Here is a 21,329-nt window from a genome sequence, read left to right as displayed (position 1 = left end):
AGAATAGTATTAAATTCATTAATATGATTAGTTACAGAGATACCTTCTCCCATCTTGAGGTTGAACAATCGACACATCAAGTATACCATGTTGGCTGCAGACGACTTCTCGTACATAGCTGATAATGCCTTCATTAAGTCTGCAGTAGTCTTCTCATTTACCGTATTGAATGTGATATTCTTGGCTAATGTCAATCTGATCACGCCAAGAGCCTGTCAATCTAGCAAGTTCCATTTTTATTGCCTTATGTTGTCTGGCTTATCCCCTGACGAGAGAGAATAAGGAGAAGAGAAAGGAATAAGGAGAAGAGAGAGAAGACACAAAGTTTTAACATGGTTCAACACACAATGTATGTACCTACGTCCATGGCTACACTAAGAAAAATTTCTTGTTAGTTGCACATTTTAAAGCTTACAAGGTGTCTCTATATATATAACACTAATGAGACACAAGTTTTACAAACCAAGCGATGTGGGACAAAGGAACTAAGACCACAAAACTCCAACAATTCTCAAATTGTTGGAGTACAAGTGTGACATGAAGTTCCACATCGAGTAGAAATGAAAAAAGTGAGAAGACCCATAAACCTGAGCCTTAAGGTTTTGGGTTAAAGTGTGGTGTCAAGTTTCCTTATGTGGTGGCTTATGGTCCATCGGTGTTAAATTTATCTGGTGTTTACTTTCCTCGAATCTCCCCAACAACTGGTATCAGAGCCGATGGTTCGACTTGGTGACTGGCTCAGACGAGTAAGATGGTGGCGATGGATCCTTAGCCTTGGGGATCCCTTGTATCGAAAGTCTTCCTGGCGATGAGTCCAAGCAGTGTGTCCCGCAGATGGAGCGACAGTGCAAGTACCACAAGTAGCTAGAGCATGTGGGATCTAATGGCTATACTTGTGAATAATAATGACTTCCACTCGAGGGGGAGGCTACCATGTGGAAGAGACTCACACTTGAGGGGGGAGATTGTTGGAGTACAAGTGTGAGGTGAAGTCCCATATCGAGTAGAAGTGAAAAAAGTGAGGAGAAGACGCATAAACTTGAGCCTTAAGGTTTTGGGTTAAAGTGTGGTGTCAAGTTCCCTTATGTGGTGGCTCATGGTCCACTAGTGTAAATCTATCTAGTGTTTACTCCCCTTGAATCTCCCCAACACAAGAGTGGTGTCTGTATTTTGTGATTTTGCATTCAATTTCTCCGTGGTTTAACTGAGTTTAGTGGGTTGTTATTGTTGGGGTGATGTTGTGGGTTGTTTTTTTTTATTGGTTTTTGATTCATCCCTTGTTTCTGAAATTTGATAATAAAAATATCAATTTGTCCCTTGTCCCTAGCATGTTTTGTTTTCTTTTCAGACATTGTTACAATATGTTGTTATTATTGTGTAGTTATATCGCTTGAACAAATGCTACACGTGTGATAATCATTATAAGCATTGGGTAAAATTTTATAATAGAAATCTACAAATTTTCATTCATATATAATTTTTTTTAAAACATTTCATATCTATGTATTTGTGTGGTATCATACCATGTAGTAACCCTTATCTAGGCTTCGTAGGAAGGACATCACCTAAAATCCATGCAATGTTTGTTGGGGAATTACATCAACCCAAAGTCAAAACACATTCTATCTTGCACAAAAGTTGCTAAAGTTAAAAAAATAATACTACAATACGTTGTCGTTTGAGGATAGTATATTATGAATTAGTTCATCTCTTCTATCTATCTCACTAGATGAAAATATAGCCACGAACGTCATGATTTGAGGCCTCCAATATTTATCACAAAAAGTGTTGCCTCAGTTGGATGTGTTGACCCCTAGAGGAGCAGCAAGGTGCCACAACTCCTTTTGAGGCCTCATTAGAACCTATGCAAAAATCGTGTGAGTCTTCTCTAGATCGTGATTCTTTCGATTCAAGTCCTATTTATGCGATTAATGGTGTGATTCAAGCACTAAAATGATTTGTTCACCGATTCGTGTAGCCAACTTGTCGAATCGTATCGAATCATATATGCATATCGTATTTTGAATTGTGTGACGCTAATAATCATGATAACAATCAGTAACTGCAGTAAAAAACATCAATGCAACTAATGAAACAACAATTTAATAAACCCAGTAGCACAACACAACCAATTTGATAGAAGAAACAAAAACTGAAAAAATAAAATAACAAAAACATTAATTAGTTGATATGAATTTAAAACATCGATTAAATAAGATTAGATTATTTGTTTCAAACAAGAGCGTATGTGATTGAAAAACCTCCAGAGCCATCACCAACAGACAAAGGTATCCCACAAAATGATCTTCATGAGATTGCTCGTCATGCGTCCAAGTCCCATCAAACGCATGAACCCAAAGATTGGTCCATGGCCTTTTGCTTGCCATTAGAGTCTAAAACAAAAGGCATATGGGTTAGTCCCCCTCCTTAAGATAGACCATCAAACAAACGACCCTTAGGTCACAAACATACAAACAAACACCTCCTAAAGGTGACACTAGCGATTCACACTCGTACTCCAACCCATTTGAATCACTTCTTAGTTTTAATAATACTTAAGCTCAAATCAATTGGAACTCCCAAAACTTAGTGGGCTTACACTGTTAAGATGCATAACTGTTAGGAGTACACCCTTACACCATGGTGCAATGGCAGATTCTCGCCAATCAATTATGGCTTGCATTTGTTGGGATTCCTAAGTTGGCACTATGGAAATGCGACCACAAACTCAGCGCCATACCCCAAGAAACGTCAAGTCAGCGATTCATTCCCTAGGTATCATTCTGCATGGCCATCTAGACTCTGAGAATTGACTCCTCAACAATTCGCCTTCATAGGGACATATTCTTTACAGATTTCTATATCCTTTGTCACAAGTATCAGACAACACTCCTCAAATTTTGTAATTCCATCACATGAAGACCACATCTCCCCCACTACCATAGTGGTCACATCACAATCTCGTCTCTCATAATAATCTCATCCAATCCAATCGGAGCTCTCATGTGACCCTTTTACACTTGCCTTCTTGGTTGTCTATCATGTAAGTGATCTTCCTCGAATGACATGCCATCCAAATGCGATCATGTCTTGTTCCTCATAACAGGCCATCCAACAACACACAGAAACATTCTCATTACAATAAAACATGTGCCTCTTGCACTTCCTAATTCATGACTTCTTGGTCCATTTTATTAAGTTTTATCGATATCCTCACATCTTTCAGTGTTTTATGCTTGATTAACCTTCGATTCTCAAGTCCATCTCAAAGGTCTTTGTTTTTATTCTAAGTTCAAGTAATTATGTCCTCCTTGCTTCAGGTACTTAGAGTTTCATGTCCATATGTATTTAAAATGTTCACACTCTTGTTAAGCGTTAATTCGCTATGTTCTCATAATGAATAGTATTTCATTGCTTTAGGTACATAGATTTGCATCCATAATTTAGAGAGTTGATCCTCGTCACTATCTCTCAACCATGTCCATGTGTTTCTCTAAAATAATTAGGCTCTTCTACCACTTTATTAGAAGGATAAATTGCAATTTAATTTGGTTCCCCTACAATTACTAATTCGCAATTTTAGTTACCTTATTGTTTTTTCTCACGATTTTGTCCCCCTATTTTAGAAAATTCACAATTTTTGGTCAAATATTCAATTTTGCATGTTTTTCTCTTTTGTTTTGATCCAATTGAATCCTAAACTTAATATATTAACTTAAGATAGCATGAAAAAATAATTTAATTAATTAAAATATAAAAATAAAAGAAATGAATTATGGAAAGTTGAAAATTGAACCAAAATTGTGAATTTTTTTAAAATAGGTGACAAAAATCGCAAAAAAAAAAAAAACAAGGGAACCAAAATTGTAGATTAAGAATTATAGGGATCAAAATTACAATTTAGCCTTATTAGAAAGATATTGTACCAGTTTAATAGAATGAAAGACAAAGATTATTTTAATTTCTTGATGTATAAAATACAATGTTCTAGTCTCTTATTATGGTACAAAGAATCCAATTTAATTAATTTTAATATATTATACTAGTTTCGTCCTTAAATATAAGACTCTTTTCAAGTGGTCTTTTACATTAATTATTTTTTACCAAAATACTCTTAATTATTTTACAATAAATGTTATGAAATAAAAAGATAAATTTATTCTCTCTCTTATAATGATTGAAGAAGAAAACTAACATACATTGGTTAATTAAGTAAAAAGTAATTAATAAAAAGAGAGAGATAATGTGACATTTGTGTTTGGTGGGTATGACGATTAATGTGCTAACATTCCTCATGAATCACTATAAATTATTCACAATCAATGTAGCGTGCTTCATATACTTTTTTCACCAAAGGCTATTTCCATTCCAGCTTTGGCTGATAAGTCACCTAATGTTAGTCCCATAATTCAAAATTAGATTGAATGCTGATATTGATTTTGTGCATGATAATTGTTATGTATATGTATATTTTGGGATTAAATCATATAGGAATTGATAATTTTTCTCTTATTTCTTCCTTTTTGGTGTGAATAATTAAAATTTTAACATCATTTAAGTTTTTGTACAAAAAGTGTTCAAGTTTATGAATTTATAGAAATAATTGCCCCAGAAAAACAAAGTAAAGTCCAAGAAAACAAATTGAAGATCTGAAGCTGGTCACTTAGTGCGACTAAGGCGCTCAGCACGACACAGTCGCACAGTGGGCATAACACGCTTAGCGCCAGGAAGTATGAAGAAGTTTGATACGTGAAAGTGTGCTTAGCTTGAGTCACATGCTGAGTGCGAGATTACTGCCACACTCGTTAAGCGCGACAGTCGCGCTTAGCGCAAAGATTGCATGAAATCCAAGTTGAACTGTACTTATAAAAAGAGGAAGAGGAGGAGAAGAAAAGACAGACAACGAATATTCAAGAGAATACAATTCCTTATAGAAGACAAATGTTAGAAGCAAGAAAAGTAATCACTAAGAGTCATTCCTTCCCTCCATTCCCTTTGTTATCTATTTCTTTCATTACTCATTACCCACTTGCAATTATAAAGTCTCTTATGACAATGGGGGACTAAAATCCCTTTTGTTGGGAGCTTAATAGCCAACTCCTCTTGATGTTTAATCTTCCTATCTATTTAAAATTATTACTTTTTTATTATCCTTTTTTGTGCTTAATTTCTTTGTTTATGGTTTGATCACTCATATGCATGACAAGTTTTAGGGGTAGCAATGGGAAGTGTTATTCTCTAATAGAACTGGAAAATGATATCTAAATAATTCATCTCTAGGGATATAATGATTTTATTTAATCTAATATATATCCCTATTCTTAATGCAATTTAAATGTTTTACCTCTTAAAGAGATTAGACAGAGAAAATAAATAAATTAGGCTCTTTCACTTGAGGAATCATAGTTAGAGTATATGAGTAGATGCAGTTGATAATTAGAATAACCTTAAATAGAGAAAAATCATTAATATTACATCAAGAGTAGTTATGGTAGGTTAAACTCTCTCAACATTCTCATCTTCTGAATTAACTTTTGTTTCTAATATTGGCTTCTCTCATCTTGTCTGTCTTAATTGATTAATTTAATTTTATGTTGGTTTTTCTTTATTTTAATTTAATTCTATGTCAATTTATTTTATTATTCTTTTCACAAGCTTTTAAACTAATTTAATTATTGCTTAAGAATTTTATATTCATCTATGATGCACTTGCGAATCAATCAAAACCATGCACACGTAAGTTGGTATGGTATGATGATTGTGCCGCTATTCACTATTGCAAAAGCACCTTTTCACGTCATGGTATCTACATCGGTTATCAAAAACCGATGTAATACATAATGCAGTGCTATTTTCGTAATTAACGCCAATTATATTATGCCGTCAACGACGGTTTTAGTGAAACCGCCTTTGATTTTAATCTTACTAAGGCGGTTTTATAAAGACCGTCTTAGATTCAAGTGATTTTTAATTATTTTATTTATTGGAAAATGATTTTTAATTATAAAAACTCATGTTGGACACTGTTCCCATCTTCGTAAACCCTAAATCCCCTTTTATATATGCAGTTGGCGAAGAAGCGAGCCGACAACCGCGCTCTGATCGGCGAGTCCGGAGCGGTGGCGACTCTAATTCCGCTGCTCTGGTACAGCGATTTGTGGACGCAGGAACACGCGGTGACGGCGTTGCTGAACCTGTCTCTTTTGGAAGAGAACAAGGCGCTTATAACGAATGCGGGTGCGGTGAAGTCGCTAATATACGTGCTGAAAAGAGGGACGAAGACTTCGAAGCAGAACGAGGTGTTAGTTTCTTGTTGATTAATCTCTCATTTTTCTCTTAATCTTTTTTTTTTTTTTGAAAACTTTCAGTTTTTTGATAAAAGGCTTGGTCTTGGTGTTAGTTTCTGTTGATCATTAGTCTCTTTTATTTTTCTCATTTTTTTTTGTTTTGAAAACTTCCCGTTTTTGCAAGGAGGTGGTTCATCAAATAGGAAGCCATATTTTAAGCTGAAAATATTGCTTTAACTAATTATAATTACCTTCAATTTTTGCAAGGAGGAATGACAAAAGCATAAGAGAGACCACAAAAGAGGGCTTCATTTTGAAAGAAAAATCTTGGGAAGAAATGAGCAGGTTAATCCTTAAACAAAGAGGGTAGAGTTTTCTTCAGGTTTTTCTTGAGGTTTTTCTGAATAAATTTGTTAATCTGTTAATTTCTCTGGATAAAAGATTACTCGCAATTTTTTTGTATTTCCCTTTCTTATACCTTAACTAATATTTTAATGCACGTATTTATATCTGGTTGGAACTTATTTGACAAGTACGTTATTGTAGACCTATTAGCTGAGCTAGCTCGAAGGGAAAAGGAAGCTGAAATATTTCCAGAGGCAGAACTTGACCTTTTCATGAAGGTAGTACTAATTATGTTATTATTATGTCCCAAAGACTAAACAACTTTGTTAATTTATTGAATAATGGTTCTCACAGTTTCAACATTTTTAGGCTATTGCAATGGAAGGAACAAAAAGCGTAGTCTCATTACTGACTATACACTCAAAGTAAGTGACTTTTCGTACTCAACATGTGTTATATTGCCATTATGTATAAATTTTGTTTATGTTACTCTAGCTTTTATAATATGTTAATTTGTGTGTGCTTGTCTCTATGAAGTCAGGACACTGCATTTTGATACCTGTGGAACTGCAAAGAGTACTTGGATAAGGTACACACATTTGGTTTCTTCCCATTCAATTGGATCTTTCTAACACAGAAGTGAACTGCTTAGTAATTTGGTTTCCTCTCTTTGTTTTTTTAGGCAGTTCGCATTATCCTGACAACTGATAATGATCCACTAGGTCAAGCTTTAGCGGAAGAGCTGGCACGGCGCCTTGGGCGAGAAAGGTTGTATATCCTGTCATCTAGTGACCATGTCAAACAGTCTGTAAGTACCAAATATATCCTGTCAATAATCAAGGTTCAAGACACATATTCATGGTACCTCAACTACTTAATGTATTATTAGGTTCATGCATGCAAAGGTGTTCATATCTAACTAATAAATCAAAATGTGAGTGGTGGACAGAAGCAAAGAGTGCAAATACCCCATGCTCTATAGCAATTTGCTGATGTATATCTGTTTGATGATCCCTTTAGTGCTGTGGATGCTCATACAGGATCCCATCTCTCACCCCATGTTTTTCATCTATTATTGGACAAATATCATTCGAAATTGCAGTTGGAGCAGATAAATTTCATGATGATTGTTAGTTGGGACAATCTCTGTGGCCTTCTCACCCCATGATGATTGTTTCAGCTTCATGATGGTGAATGAATACTGATTACTTAAATAATTATTTTTAAATGTTTTTTACACCCCCCCATTCTGGGTTGAAGTATTAGATGTTTATTTATCACTTCAAGAAGGGTGTTATCTCCTTTCCTTTTCATATTTTACTCCTTTTATTTTAATTCTTTTGTTTCTGGGTGTATCATGCATTCATGCTGTAGTCAAAATACAATACTTGTTGATGGGGTCAAGGTACACAGTGATGATACCATTGTCATCAAGGACGGAAGTCAAATTATCCCAGGTCCCAATAGAGAATGTCAGATTCTTTTAATATTTATGGCAGTGTAACAATTCCTATTATTAACAAGATATATGGAATACAAAATTGTAAAATGTATGTCTATCATTCAGTTGCTACAAATCCATAAAGTAGTATTGCCATTGTGCTACTGTCAATCCATTGATTTGTTTCAAGCAAAGTTATATTGTTTAGTAGCATGTTATACTGTTTTCTTTAATAAGATTTAAACTTGGTTTCACAAAAGTGGTAATATTAATTGTTCAGCATGTTAAATTACTAAGTTAATAGAGGGCTTCAGGATGAAAAACAGGTGATTGATTGGTCATCATATTGACTTGGACAGTAATGTGGGCATAAACTATAACATATTTGTCCCTGTTTTAATCCTTACCCAAATAATCTTCCTAGCAAGTGAGAATTACTTGTCTCAATAGTATTATGCTTTCAGATAGTTAAATTATAATTGGCAGTATCAAATTTCAACTTGTGGCAGAATAACATGATTTTTGGGTCTTTTAATTATTAGTAAAGATCTTTATTGTAGTGTTGGACAAAACAAAATCTGTATGCTAATTATTTGGTTGTGATTTGTTTGCAGGTTTGCAATGCTTTTACTGATATGGAAAACCCTTCACCTTGTAAGTGTTTACCTGATGGCTCCAAAAGGGTTCGGGTTCCTCATTTAGTTAATACCAAGGTAAGCTAAAAGAAGCCATAGTTATCTGTTTCTCAGTTTATGTAGTGGTTAGTACTTAGTTAATACTACTCGATCTTATAACTATTTTCAGTGAAGAGCGAAGAAGGCATAGTTATTCTTGAAGAAGCTCAATGAGCTGCTCTTCTCTTTGTATTTAGCAATGCTATATCTATCTTTCATAAAAAATTATTATTATTACTATTTACAATAAATGGTGATATTAGAAAACCTTATTAAAGGTTATTAAAAAACCTCCGGTTACCTCCATTTTTGCGCCAAACTATTGCCACGTCACCTCAAACCTTATTGGACCCACTACTAATTATTATTATTATTTAGAATAAATGATGATATTAAAAAATTTACAAAACTCACCCATCCTCAATTAAACTAGACTTTTTTGACAAATTATTATTATATATTGGACTTCATCTTTTAAACAAAATTTAGTTTAAGTTTATGGATAAAAAAATATAATTTAAAAAAATATATTGACCATATTTATAAGTAATTTTTTTAATATTTTTACGTGTAAGATTTTAATATTTTCCAAATATTTTATTTGGTGGATTACGTAATAAAGGAAAGTTTTTTAGTATTTTAGAATATTTTATTTCATTTTTTCTGGAATTCTAGAATACTTTATTTGATTGCATACGTAATACGTTTGCATAGTGAGTATATACATAAATAGTATACTGGATTGATGCTAATAATAAATTAAAAGATCACGATGAGTGCATAGAACAAAGGGAGTTAGGAAAAAAAAGAAGTCATTTCATGGTAAAAATAAATTCTGATTTTATTCTTTGAAGTGTCATTTCATTTTAATTATTCTTAATTTAGACAACAATTCTGATATTATTATTATTATTATTACTATTTACAAGAGTGACTATTTTATCCATAATCTTGTGTATGGTTATCAAATAAAAATATAAACTCTCTAATTACTGTGAGTTTATTAGAAGTCGAGTTTTAATTAGATCTTTGATATGTTACTATATTTATTGGTTATGTTTCCCTGCTAGAAAATATTGAAGTACTAATGCTATGCCTATGAGTATTCTATATGTCATATAATATATATTTTACTACAAAAATGGTTACAGTGCATCGACCGGATTCATAGGCCTATCAATACCTATGATTCATGCAAGAGTTATACTATCATTGAATTAAATTAAAACTATTTCTTTAGAAAAACTTAACTGCTTGGAATTTGTATTCAGCCCATTGAATATAAGGGGTTATGGATGAATTCATCCAACTATAAACACTCTCGGTTTCATTATCCTTTCACATAAATATATTAGCTTACAGAGTATATTAAACACTCTCGGTGCTACATTTTTGACTTGGCTGATTGTCAAGTGAATAATTATCTGAGTAAGTAGTTGTTTAAAAAGTTGATAAAGAATTGGTGCTTAAAATATGAAGCAGTGATAGAATCTTTTCAATGACCTACAGAGGAGTTTAAAATCCACATGCTGCTATTTGAACTATCTTTTTCGTTATATAGTGTTTCTTGACCTTATCATGAGGCTGGACTTAGATATTATAATTCATAAATAGCCATGTTCTGCTACTGTTTGTGTATGATATGCATGGGGAACCGGGCACCATTTCAATATTACTTTGTCTGACCTTTTCAGTGTGAAATTTAGTTTTCAGTGTGAAATTTACTTTGCCAAGATGTCAACTGCAGGTTATGGTTAAATCAGTTAAGGACTTCAGAAACAGCTAAAATTTCATCATTAACATCACATCAATATTTGAAGGGGAAATTAGAAATTTTGCAAAAATAATATAAAAAAAATCATTATTCTACATCGGTTGAGTGATAAACGATGTGGAAACCCTTCAAATTCTACATCGGTTGACTTATAATCGATGTAGAAATCTTGCCATTCCTACCCATTCTACATCGGTTCAGTAATAAACGATGTAGAAATTCTTCAAATTTTACATCGGTTGTCTTATAACCGATGTAGAAACCTTGTCATTATTACCCATTCTACATCGGTAGATTAATAACCGATGTAGAAACCCTACCATTCAACATCGGTTTTAACCCTAAAATCGACGTAGAAAATTCACATTCTACATCGGTTGAACTACACAACCGATGTAGAAATGTCACCCTTTAAAGACGGTCCTCCAACCGATGTCGATATTCAACGACACTGTGTTACCACCATGCGTCATAACCGATGTAGAAAGATCATTAAAACCGATGTAGAAGGCTATTTTTTTAGTAGTGATTGTTGGAAAGTATTCCGTTGAGGTAAGTCAACTTCTTTGCATTGAGATGAGTCAGTGTCTATGCATTCATGCATTGCATCTAGTTAATTATTATTTGTGTTGTAATATGAATCGTTTAGTATATATTTCATTGTGATTGTCTATGAGATTAGGCTCCGTTGATGATATTATCATATTGCTGCCTTATGTTAGAACCTCACTCCCTGTTTTTTCTTTTTTTTTTGTGTATGATTTATGTTATTTATTTAATGTTTAGGTGATGGATCCCCTGAAAACCAAAAATACTTAACAATAGTGTCAAAGCAATTACATGTAATTTTTAAGAATTCATCATTGAAATTTTAGTGACATTGATATTAGCTAGTGACAAAAATTACCATTACTAGTTGAGCTTTAATTTCTTGTAGTGCCACCATCATTGAGCTTCAGTCTCATTTCGACGATGGGTTGAGGGTGTGTCCCCATTCGTCAATTGTTGTTTACTGCAGACCTCAAATTAGAGTTTGAACCCTCTTCTACTCCTTCCTTTAAGATTGAAGGAAACTTTAGGATGTTTATACCTTTACCCGCTACTGCCCTTTGGCGTAAGCTTGTAGCCAATTGTACTATTACCGATATGCTAGTGCACCCCAAAGGGATAACCAGTAGGAATCCTATTGCTACGCCAAGTAAACTCGAGGAAGACCATAGCATGGATGTTCTAGATCGGTCTAGAAATTAGTAGATGAAGTCACAACATTCTGAGTCTGATCAATGCGTAGTGTTGGTTCCGTTTTTGATTGTTAGTACTGACATTGACTGTAAAATAGTCTAGCTCCTAACACAGTACATGATTCGTGTTTTTTTTATTACAGACTTTGGGTTGTATATATTCGAACTTTTATTTTTAAAAACAAGTATGTAAATCTTATTTATTATTTTGACATAATAAATACGGCATAAAAAAGTCTAGCTCCTGACATAGAGTCACAACAAGAAGCCTATTACAGAAACAATTTATTTATTTATTTTGGTAAGAAACCTAGGTGTCTTTTACTAGAAGCAGTCTTGCTTGAACAAGATAAACTTATGATGGACAGCAAAGCTCATATTCCAATTATTAAATGTAATCGTACATGCATATCCAAGACTCAAACTCACGATCACTAATTAAGTTTTAATAAGTAATTACCCCGTATCAGTTGTACTTCTTACACGATTCATATAGTAATGCCTACATAAATTATTTTCTAATTACTTTTATAATAACACTGTGATGCAAATTCGAAATCACCCTCGCTTCTTAGCAACTAGGCAGAGAGGATTTTTCTTGTGTTGGACAAGTCCTGGAAGCATATCAGTGTCTATGTCTTTCCTTTCCATCCCTTGAGGCATTTCCCAATCAAAAGAATAGAGAAGATTAGCAAGCACAAGCTCCACTGTGATAATTCCCATATTGATACCCGGGCAAATCCTTCGTCCAGTACCAAATGGAATAAACTCGAAATCATATCCCCTAAAATCTATTTTGCTGTCTAGGAACCTCTCAGGATAAAACTCTTCTGGCTTCTTCCATGTTTCTGGGTCTCTATGCACTGCCCAAGCATTCACATACACCAATGTCTTCTCTGGAATTTCGTACCCTTCAATGCTACACTTTTTAATCGTTTCCCTATGTATAAGAAGAGGCAGTGGTGGGTACATTCTCATTGTTTCTTTTATAACTGCCTTAAGATAAGGAAGCTTTTGAATATCATCTTCCCCTATAAAATCTTTCTCACCAAACACATTTCTAATCTCTTCTTGGGCTTTCTTCATTACTCTAGGGCTCTTCATCAGTGCCGTCATAGCCCAAACTACTGCGGCTGCACTTGTATCTGTTCCTGCTAAAATTATATTCTGTGATTGACAAAAGAAATGAAAAGTCCATAATTATAAACTTTAAAAAATAATAATAGCAACAAAAGTTATTTGAAATAAGTTAATATACAATTTAATTCTTGAAAGTAGTTAACTTTTGTTGTTTTGATCCCTAAAACAGTAAATCTGTACAAATTGATCCAGATCAACGTTTCAACTTTTGAACTGCAAGACTGTTGCGCGAGTGGTATATGGGCTCTCAGATCTGTCATATTAATATTAATCATTAACAATTGAATAATTTAAAATTTTCTTATAATATTTTTTTACCAATCCTTTTAATTGCTAGATGAAGAAAGTGTATTTTCTTATAAGAAATTTAAAATTTTGAATGTATTTATTTTTCATTAATTATTTGGTTTTATAGTATTAAAGCGATAATTAATAAGAAAGAATAATGTTTTGTTGACACTAAAAACTAGTTTACACCATGAGAGAGAATGATACTGAAGAGGGAAGAGTGATAATGTCATAGATAGTAAGATGTGATAAAAAAGAAAAATAAAGAAATATGAAAAGTGTTAATTGAATGTTTATACTATTGAGGTGTTGGAGTAAGATTGTTGAAAATATGTTATAAGAGTGATATAGATAGATAGATAAAAAAATTTGAGGGATGAGAAAATCACCTTATTTGTTCAATGGTGATTATGATGATGATGCATGGATAATTTAATTTATGTTTTACCTGGTAGTTAACTAACAGATAGGGAGAATAAAAACAGGAAAATTAAGAACAAATAAAAGGTGCTGAAAAATGAAAGGAATGTTGCTAAAAGATGAAGAGAAAAATAGAATAACCATCATCAAGGGTTTGATGTGAGCAGGAGTAAGATCCATTGAGAAGGAAGGATCATCCTTCAATTGAAGCAAGGCATCAATTATATCCTCTTCATCCGTGAGTTTCTTCCTTTCAGGATCAAGGTGTTCATCAATAACATTCTGATAAAAGCCATCCAACACCTTGAACAAATTCTCAAGACGACCCATCAATCCGGTGAGTTTATCAATCACTCCCCCAACAAATGGAATATAATCAGTGTAGAAAGTGGAAGATATCAAATCCTGTGCTTCTTTAAGCAGGCCATGGAACATGCTTGTCTCAATCCCTTCCCCTTCGTACGTTCTTCCCAAAGCAGTCCTACACACTATAGCGCTTGTTAGACACGTCAGTAACTCGTGCAAGTTGGTAACCTTGGAACAAGAAGCGTGTTCCGTTATCTTTTTTACCAACTGGGTAACCTCATATTTTCTTGTTGAGGAAAACATTAGCACACGCTTGAGGCTAAGGAAATGGATAATGGATATTTTTCTTGTGTGTCTCCAATAATCTCTATAGGGTGAAAATGCCATGTCTAGCCCGTTATATGAAAATTTCATTGAGCTTATGAGGGAGGGTCGACCACAGAATTCAAGGTCATGGGTATTCATCACCTCCTTGGCGAGTTTCGGTGAGGAAATAACTAGGGTTGGCCTTGAACCAAGTTGAAGGGAGAAGATGGGACCATATGTTTTTGAGAGGTCATAGAGTTTCAAACAGAGAGTAGAACTATCGAATTGATAAAGATTGCCAATGAAGGGAAGGCCTCTAGGGCCTGGTGGTAAGCATTGCTTCTTAGATGTTTTGTGTTTTCTAAAGAAAAATAACAGCAAGATGGGAAAAGCTAAAAGAATAAATAGTAACATATTTTGGTCCATGGACTATTAGAGAGAGATGATCAATATTGTAATACAATTTCTTGACACACACACACTTTTATATATATATATATATATATATATATATATATATATATATATATATATATATATGCGCGCGTGCTTCTGTTCCTCTATGCCTTTTTCTAATACAATTATGTTCGGTTGATTATTAATGTGATTGACATTGAAAATGTTAAGACCCTGTTAGTTGTTTTACGAATGTTTTGGGAGTTGCGTATGCTATAATTAAGTACTTCTCTAGAGAAGTTTATTCAAACAAAATCCAGAGTTAAATATATTAATTAATGTAGTTTTAAATTGTAATATGTGTAGGATGGGAAGGGAATGTGCAAATGCGTACGAGTGGAGTGACGGCAGCTCCGGCAGTGGAAGGTGGCATGAGCCGTTAGGCAGCCACGTGTGATGATGCACTTACAGTTACAGTGGATCGATGTTGATTGATGATGTTCCTCTCTCGTGATCATTTCGTGGCTTTTAGTGAGTGATAATGGAATAAGTTGTCGTTCGTAGTAGGTTTTGGAGCTAAGTGTTGTCAAAAGACTATAAGATGAAAAATGTCATTCATGCGCGGTCGATTCCATGTGTCCCTTCGTGTGAGCTGTGACCTGTGAGTGGATTTAGTCTCATCGATCACTTTAAGATGGATAATTTTGCATCTTTCTTGTTAATTGTTTTATACTAATATTCCTATTTATTTTTTAAAAAAAGTAATGAATATTTTAAGAAATTTCAACCTCCTGCCAAAAAATGCCTAACCAGTTGTATAGTAACTGTTGAAACTTGAAACAGGTGGTACCAATAACATGGTCAACTCGTTGACCATGCAAAAAAGGAGAATTTGGTTGAAGTAGATGAGTTCACAGACATTACACAAGGCCATGTAAGCATAAAATATATCGAATAACTTGAACTTTAAACTGATATATGGTTGACCGTATAACTCCTATTCTTCTCATGCCTTTTGAAGTCGGTTTAATACGAATTCTAACAGAATGTCTCCTCACATGAAAGATGTAAAAGCTGAGCGTAGCTTTCTCACAAGATCCTTCACTCCCATGCAAAACTGCATATCCATCTGTAAATAGCAGAAATATTTCCCACATTGAAATTAAGAAAATTATCGTTTGTAAACGGTGAATGTTATGATCTTAGAAGCTGGTTTTCGAGGAACCACGGACCTCCAGCACAAAGATAAAGGAAAAGGAAGAAGACAGCTTAAGAGGAAGGTAAATTGTTATTTCATTTCTGCCCTTTGCTCGATATTTACATTGCTATATATAATACTTCCTAAAAACAGAATGATTCTTAGCAAAAACATTGTGATAACGGATTGGATACTCCTCTCCCCTGCTAGCAGACCACAATCAAGCCAAGGATATTCTAGAAGCTGGCCTCACTACACCTTCCTCACACGTAGTCGTTGAGGTAAGTTGGTTTTGTGATTTTTCTTTTGGGCTTCTTTTCTTCTTGCACCCCCTGTTTAGCTATATTGCTTCCTTTGTTGGTTGAAGGTTCGTATCATCCCTTGGCGCTTGCAAAGCCACCTTGTCCTCAAGGTGGTAGTTTTGGCATAGATCCTTCTAGCTCTCCCATGAAGTGTCATCAGGAGAAAGTCCATTCCATTCAACCAGCACCTCCCATGGATCCTTTTGAGAAGCTCTTCGATAATCCAGGATGGCTAAGGGATACACAAGTGGTTGGTCATTGAGACAATCAGTGGGCAATTCGATCCCTGCCATACTATCAGGTGACCCCTTAAATGGTTTCATCTTAGAACAATGAAACACATGGTGTATTTTCACCCCTTCTGGAAGTTGCAGCTTGTAAGCTACTGGGCCCACATGCTCTATGACTTGGAAGGGCCTATAGTAACGTTGGGCCAGTTTGCCGGTCAACACCTTCGCTCCCTTTGCTAAAGTCTGCCGATAGGGTCGAAGTTTCAGAAGAACCCAATCACCAATCTCATATTGCATTTCCCTCTGTTTTGCATCAGCTTGCCTTTTCATATTGGCTTGTGCCTTTAGGAGCTTGTTTCTAATGGCCTAGAAGGTTTCATCCCTATCGGTCAACATTTCATCTACCGCCGCAATGTTAGAAGAGCCTACAATGTATTCTGGAAAATTAAAGGGTTTCCGGCCGAAGGTGACTTCGTATGGAGTTGCTCCAGTGTCAACATTCCAAGATGTATTATGGGACCACCCGACCCACGGCAGAAGTTTGCCCCATAAGCTTGGTCGATGGTGGACAAAGGCCCTTAAGTACTGTTTTGTCACACGATTTAAAACTTCGGTCTGCCCATCACTTTGTGGGTGATATGAAGAGCTCATGCACAACAAGGTTCCACTCACACGAAAGAGTTCCTGCCAGAAGTGACTAATGAACAGGGGATCTCTATCGGAGACCAAGCTTCTGAGAATTCCATGGAGTTTGACTACGATGTTGACAAATAAGGAAGCAATCATGTGTGCCGTATGCGCAGTTGGAAGGGTGCCCAAGTGAATTCCCTTGGAGAAACGATCAACTACCACCAAAATGGTAGTGTTGCATTGGTATGGTGGAAGCCCGACGATGAAGTCTAATGACAAGTCTTCCCACGGCCGGTGCGGCATCGGCAAGGGGCATAACAACCCCGCCATCTTCTGAGCTTCATACTTAGTGACCTGATAATCGATACAATTTGCCACAAACCTCTTAACATCTTCACGTTGCCCTGCCCAATGGAAGTTTTCCGATATGTGTGCCAGGGTCTTAGTGACATCGGTGTGGCCCCTTGTCGGAGTGGTATGGTATTCAGCAAGCAATAGAGGAGCAATTGGGATATCCCTTGGTAACTAAATTCGACTAGAGTGAAGCACCAAATCTTGAGAAAGGGTGAACTGGGGATATTGCTGAGGATTGTCTCGAAGGGATTGACGTAGAGTGCGATACTCCTGGTTGTTGTCCAACTACTGACGAAGTTCCTCCAGGAAGTTTAAGGATGGCACTGAGAGGATGATGGACAGGGATGACTCTGATTCTGGTAGACAGGATAGGGCATCAACTGCTTGGTTGTGACTACCGGAGCGGTATTGAATTTCGTAGTCATTACCCAATAATCTGGCAAAATACATGTGTTGCTCAGGTGTTTGGATTACCTGAGTCAACAACTCTTTAAGGCTTCTATGGTCCGTGATGATGACGAAGTGATGGCCAAGCAGGTACTACCTCCACTTCTTCGTGGCGATGGTGATGGCACATAATTCACGAACATTGGTTGAGGCACCCAAGAGCTTGGAGGTAAACGACTTGCTGAAGAAGGCGATGGGGTTTCCTTTCTGGGATAAGACTGCACCCATCCCTACTCCCGAGGCGTCGGTCTCAACGATGAAGGGCTTTGTGAAGTCTGGCAAAGCTAAGACAGAGGCAATTGACAGAGCTTGTTTGAGGTTGTCGAAAGCGGCCTGAGCTTGAGGAGACCACTGGAAGGATTCAAGGGTGGTAACTGCTACCAATGGTGCCGCAATTGTCGCATACCCTTGAATGAATTTCCTGTAAAATCCGGCGAGTCCGAGGAAACTTCTTACTGCCTTGGTGGATCATGGAGGAGGCCATTGTTGAATGGCAGAAATCTTCAAAGCGACTGGTTCCACCCCCTATCCGGAAACCATGTGGCCAAGGTATTCCACCTGTGGCTGCGCAAAAGAACATTTGGTTAATTTTAAAGCAAATTTATTGTCCAGCAACACTTGAAAAGCTGTTTGCAAATGGTGTAAGTGAGCCTCAAGAGAGGGGCTATAGATCAAAATATCCTCGAAGAAGACGATAATGAACTGTCGGAGATATGGTCTGAAAAGCGTGTTCATGGTGACTTGGAACAAAGAGGGCGCATTGCACAGTCCAAACAACATTACTTTAAACTCGTAATGGCCGTGATGTGTCCTGAATGCGGTCTTATATATGTCATCTTGCTGCATTCGTATTTAATGGTACCCCTGCAACAAATCAAGCTTCGAAAAGCATTGGGCACCTCCTAATTCATCAAGTAATTCATCTATGGTGGCTATGGGAATTCAATCCCTAATTGTGACCACGTTCAGAGAGCGGTAATCCACGCAGAACTGCCATGTGCCATCGGATTTATGAACAAGCAACACTGATGACGAGAAAGGCCTTGTGCTGGGTTGGATGAGCCCTTTTTGTAGCATGGAGTCCACCTGAGCTTCTATCTCCTGCTTCTGATAGTGGGGATATTGATATGGGCGGATGTTCACCGACAATGAGTGGGGCAGAAGATGAATATGGTGGTCCGTCGTTCTCGCCGGAGGCAAGGTTTGAGGTTGATGGAAGAGGAGCTCAAACTTATGAAGAAGGTGCTGAATCTCCGGTGGTAGGTCAGAATTGGTAAGGCTTGACAAAGGGTCAGTCAACATCGTTATGTGGAAGTACAATGTGTCTGACTGATGACGGAAAATCCGGCGAAGTTGATTGTGGGTGAGACGGCTTGACTGTGTTTCATGTTCACCTTGGAGCACCACAAGGCGGTCCTGATAAAAGAACTGCATGGCCAAGGTGTTATAATTGGTAGGGCTTGACAAAGGGTCAGTCAACATCGTTATATGGAAGTACGATGTGTTTGACTGATGATGGCAAATCCGACGAAGTTGATTGTGGGTGAGACGGCCTGACTGTGTTTCATGTTCACCTTGGAGCACCACGAGGCAGTCCTGATAAAAGAACTGCATGGCCAATGTGTTATAATTGGTAAGCACGGGACCCAACGTTTTAAGCCATTGCACACTGAAAACAATGTTAGCGCCTGAAATTGGAAGTATGTATAAATGGAGGGTAAAATAAGTGTCCTGAATCACGACTGAAACATCTTCGCAATGGTTGGTGCACTCCAAGTATTGGTCGTTGCCAACCATGACCCGCAGGGGTGACTCTGCCTGCCGGCAAGGTAAGCCCAACTGTGTCGCCACCTGTGGTTGAACAAAGTTGTGAGTACTCCCGCCGTCAACAAGGACAGTGACGTGGTGGCCGAAGATAAGGCCCGTCAATCGCAAAGCTTCTGGGGCCAAATAGCCTGAAAGGGAGTTCAGGTTGATTTGGGCCTGATATTGTGATGGGCTATCGGGCGGGTCAGGAGCCGGGTTCGGGTCGCCTGGTTCTATATTAACCCACGAGGGTTCGTCCTCCTCTAAGATCAGGAGAAGAACCCTAGAGGCGCAGCAATGCCCTCTGTGGTACTTCTCGTCGCACGTGAAACATAAGTCTCGCTCCCGGCACGAGGTCAGCTCCTCAGGTGTCAGGCGACGCACTAGTGGTGGCTAGGTACGGGGAGGCGATGGCAAAAGTGGTGGTAACGCGGGGGGATGTCCTGGCGGAAGGGGAAGTGGTGGAGGACGTGGGCGGGAGGGTGGACGATAGTCCAAAAGCTTTTCCTCTTGGAGGCGAGCCAGGTCGGCGGCCTGAACCAGGGTGAGAGGCTGATGCGCTTGTACCTCTCGGTGGATTTCCGAGGACAGGCCCGAGATGAAGCAAGCCAAGAGGAATGGCGGTGGCAAGCTGATAATCCTGTTCGCCAAGTCCTCAAACTCCGATAGGTATTCTGCTATTGTTCCCTTCTGTGTTAACTTGAACAATGTGCCTGTTGGATCATCATACTGAGATGGCGCAAACCTCGTTTGCAGAGCTTGCAGAAATGTTGGCCATGATGTAAATTGAGCGTTGCTTGTCATGTACTAGAACCAAGTGAGAGCTCGACCTTCCATGTAAAAGGAGGCTATGGTGAGGTGATCCTTTTTTAGTGTGTTATGATATTCAAAGTACTGGTTGATCTTAAAGATCCAATCAAGTGTTTTTGTGCCATCAAACCTTGGAATATCGAGTTTCATTTTATGTGTTGTTGTAGGTACAGGAGTGGAGTTGGAAGGAATGGGTATGGAGTTGGCTATGGAAGGAGAAACAGGGGTAAGACGGGTGAGGATGTCGTCCAGTTTCAGAGACATGGTGTGCATGGTGTCTCCTAAACGAGCGAGGACATCAGCGAGGTGGGGAGGATTGGGTGAGTCAGCCATGGATGGCAATCAACGAGAGCACCAATTGTTATGATCACAGAAGCTGGTTTTTCGAGGAACCAGGGACCTCCAGCACAAAGATAAAGGAAAAGGAAGAAGACAGCTTAAGAGGAAGGTAAATAGTTATTTCATTTCTACCCTTTGCTTGATATTTACATTGCTATATATAATACTTCCTAAAAATAGAATGATTCCTAGCAAAAACATTTTGATAACGGATTTGATACTTCTGTCCCCTGCTAGCAGACCACAATCAAGCCAAGGATATTCTAGAAGCTGGCCTCACTACACCTTCCTCACACGTAGTCGTTGAGGTAAGTTGGTTTTGTGATTTTTCTTTTGGGCTTCTTTTCTTCTTGCACCCCCTGTTTAGCTATATTGCTTCCTGCTTTCTCTGTTGCTTCCTCTATTGGTTGAAGGTTCGTATCAGTGAATGTTAGATTCTACGTCAATTTTGTATAAGAAATTTACAAAGTCGTTTTAGAATCTTTAATTTTTGGCAAATAATATTAAAAAAGTTAACATTTAAAGACGATTTTTACGAGAAAATCATCTTAGAAACATAACTTTCTAAAAACCATCTTACAAGTTCTACTTTTTT

At 37.1% G+C, this 21,329-nt stretch overlaps 1 protein-coding gene across 1 annotated transcript; it reads right to left on the bottom strand.

Annotated features, from left to right (window-relative positions):
- Nucleotides 1-12,123: 12,123 nt before the first annotated feature.
- On the bottom strand, nucleotides 12,124-14,694 carry LOC114395589 (cytochrome P450 83B1-like). The gene is made up of 2 exons (XM_028357413.1): nucleotides 13,752-14,694; nucleotides 12,124-12,929 (listed from the first exon to the last, which is right to left on the bottom strand). The coding sequence occupies exons 1-2, from the start codon at nucleotides 14,646-14,648 to the stop codon at nucleotides 12,321-12,323; spliced, it is 1,506 nt and encodes a 501-aa protein (XP_028213214.1). The 5' UTR covers nucleotides 14,649-14,694; the 3' UTR covers nucleotides 12,124-12,320.
- Nucleotides 14,695-21,329: the final 6,635 nt, after the last annotated feature.

The sequence above is a fragment of the Glycine soja genome, chromosome 18 (genome assembly GCF_004193775.1).
Source record: "Glycine soja cultivar W05 chromosome 18, ASM419377v2, whole genome shotgun sequence".
NCBI classification, from domain to species: Eukaryota; Viridiplantae; Streptophyta; class Magnoliopsida; order Fabales; family Fabaceae; genus Glycine; species Glycine soja.
The sequence above is the reverse complement of the archived record's forward strand: the minus strand, read 5'-3'. Positions and strand labels throughout refer to the sequence as shown.

Excerpts from the sequence above, each read along its gene's own strand:
- LOC114395589 (XM_028357413.1), bottom strand. The coding sequence starts at position 14,648 with ATGGACCAAAATATGTTACTATTTATTCTTTTAGCTTTTCCCATCTTG. Across the intron at positions 12,930-13,751 it reads ACATCAAACCCTTGATGATG|AATATAATTTTAGCAGGAAC; the intron begins GTTATTCTATTT and ends TGTCAATCACAG.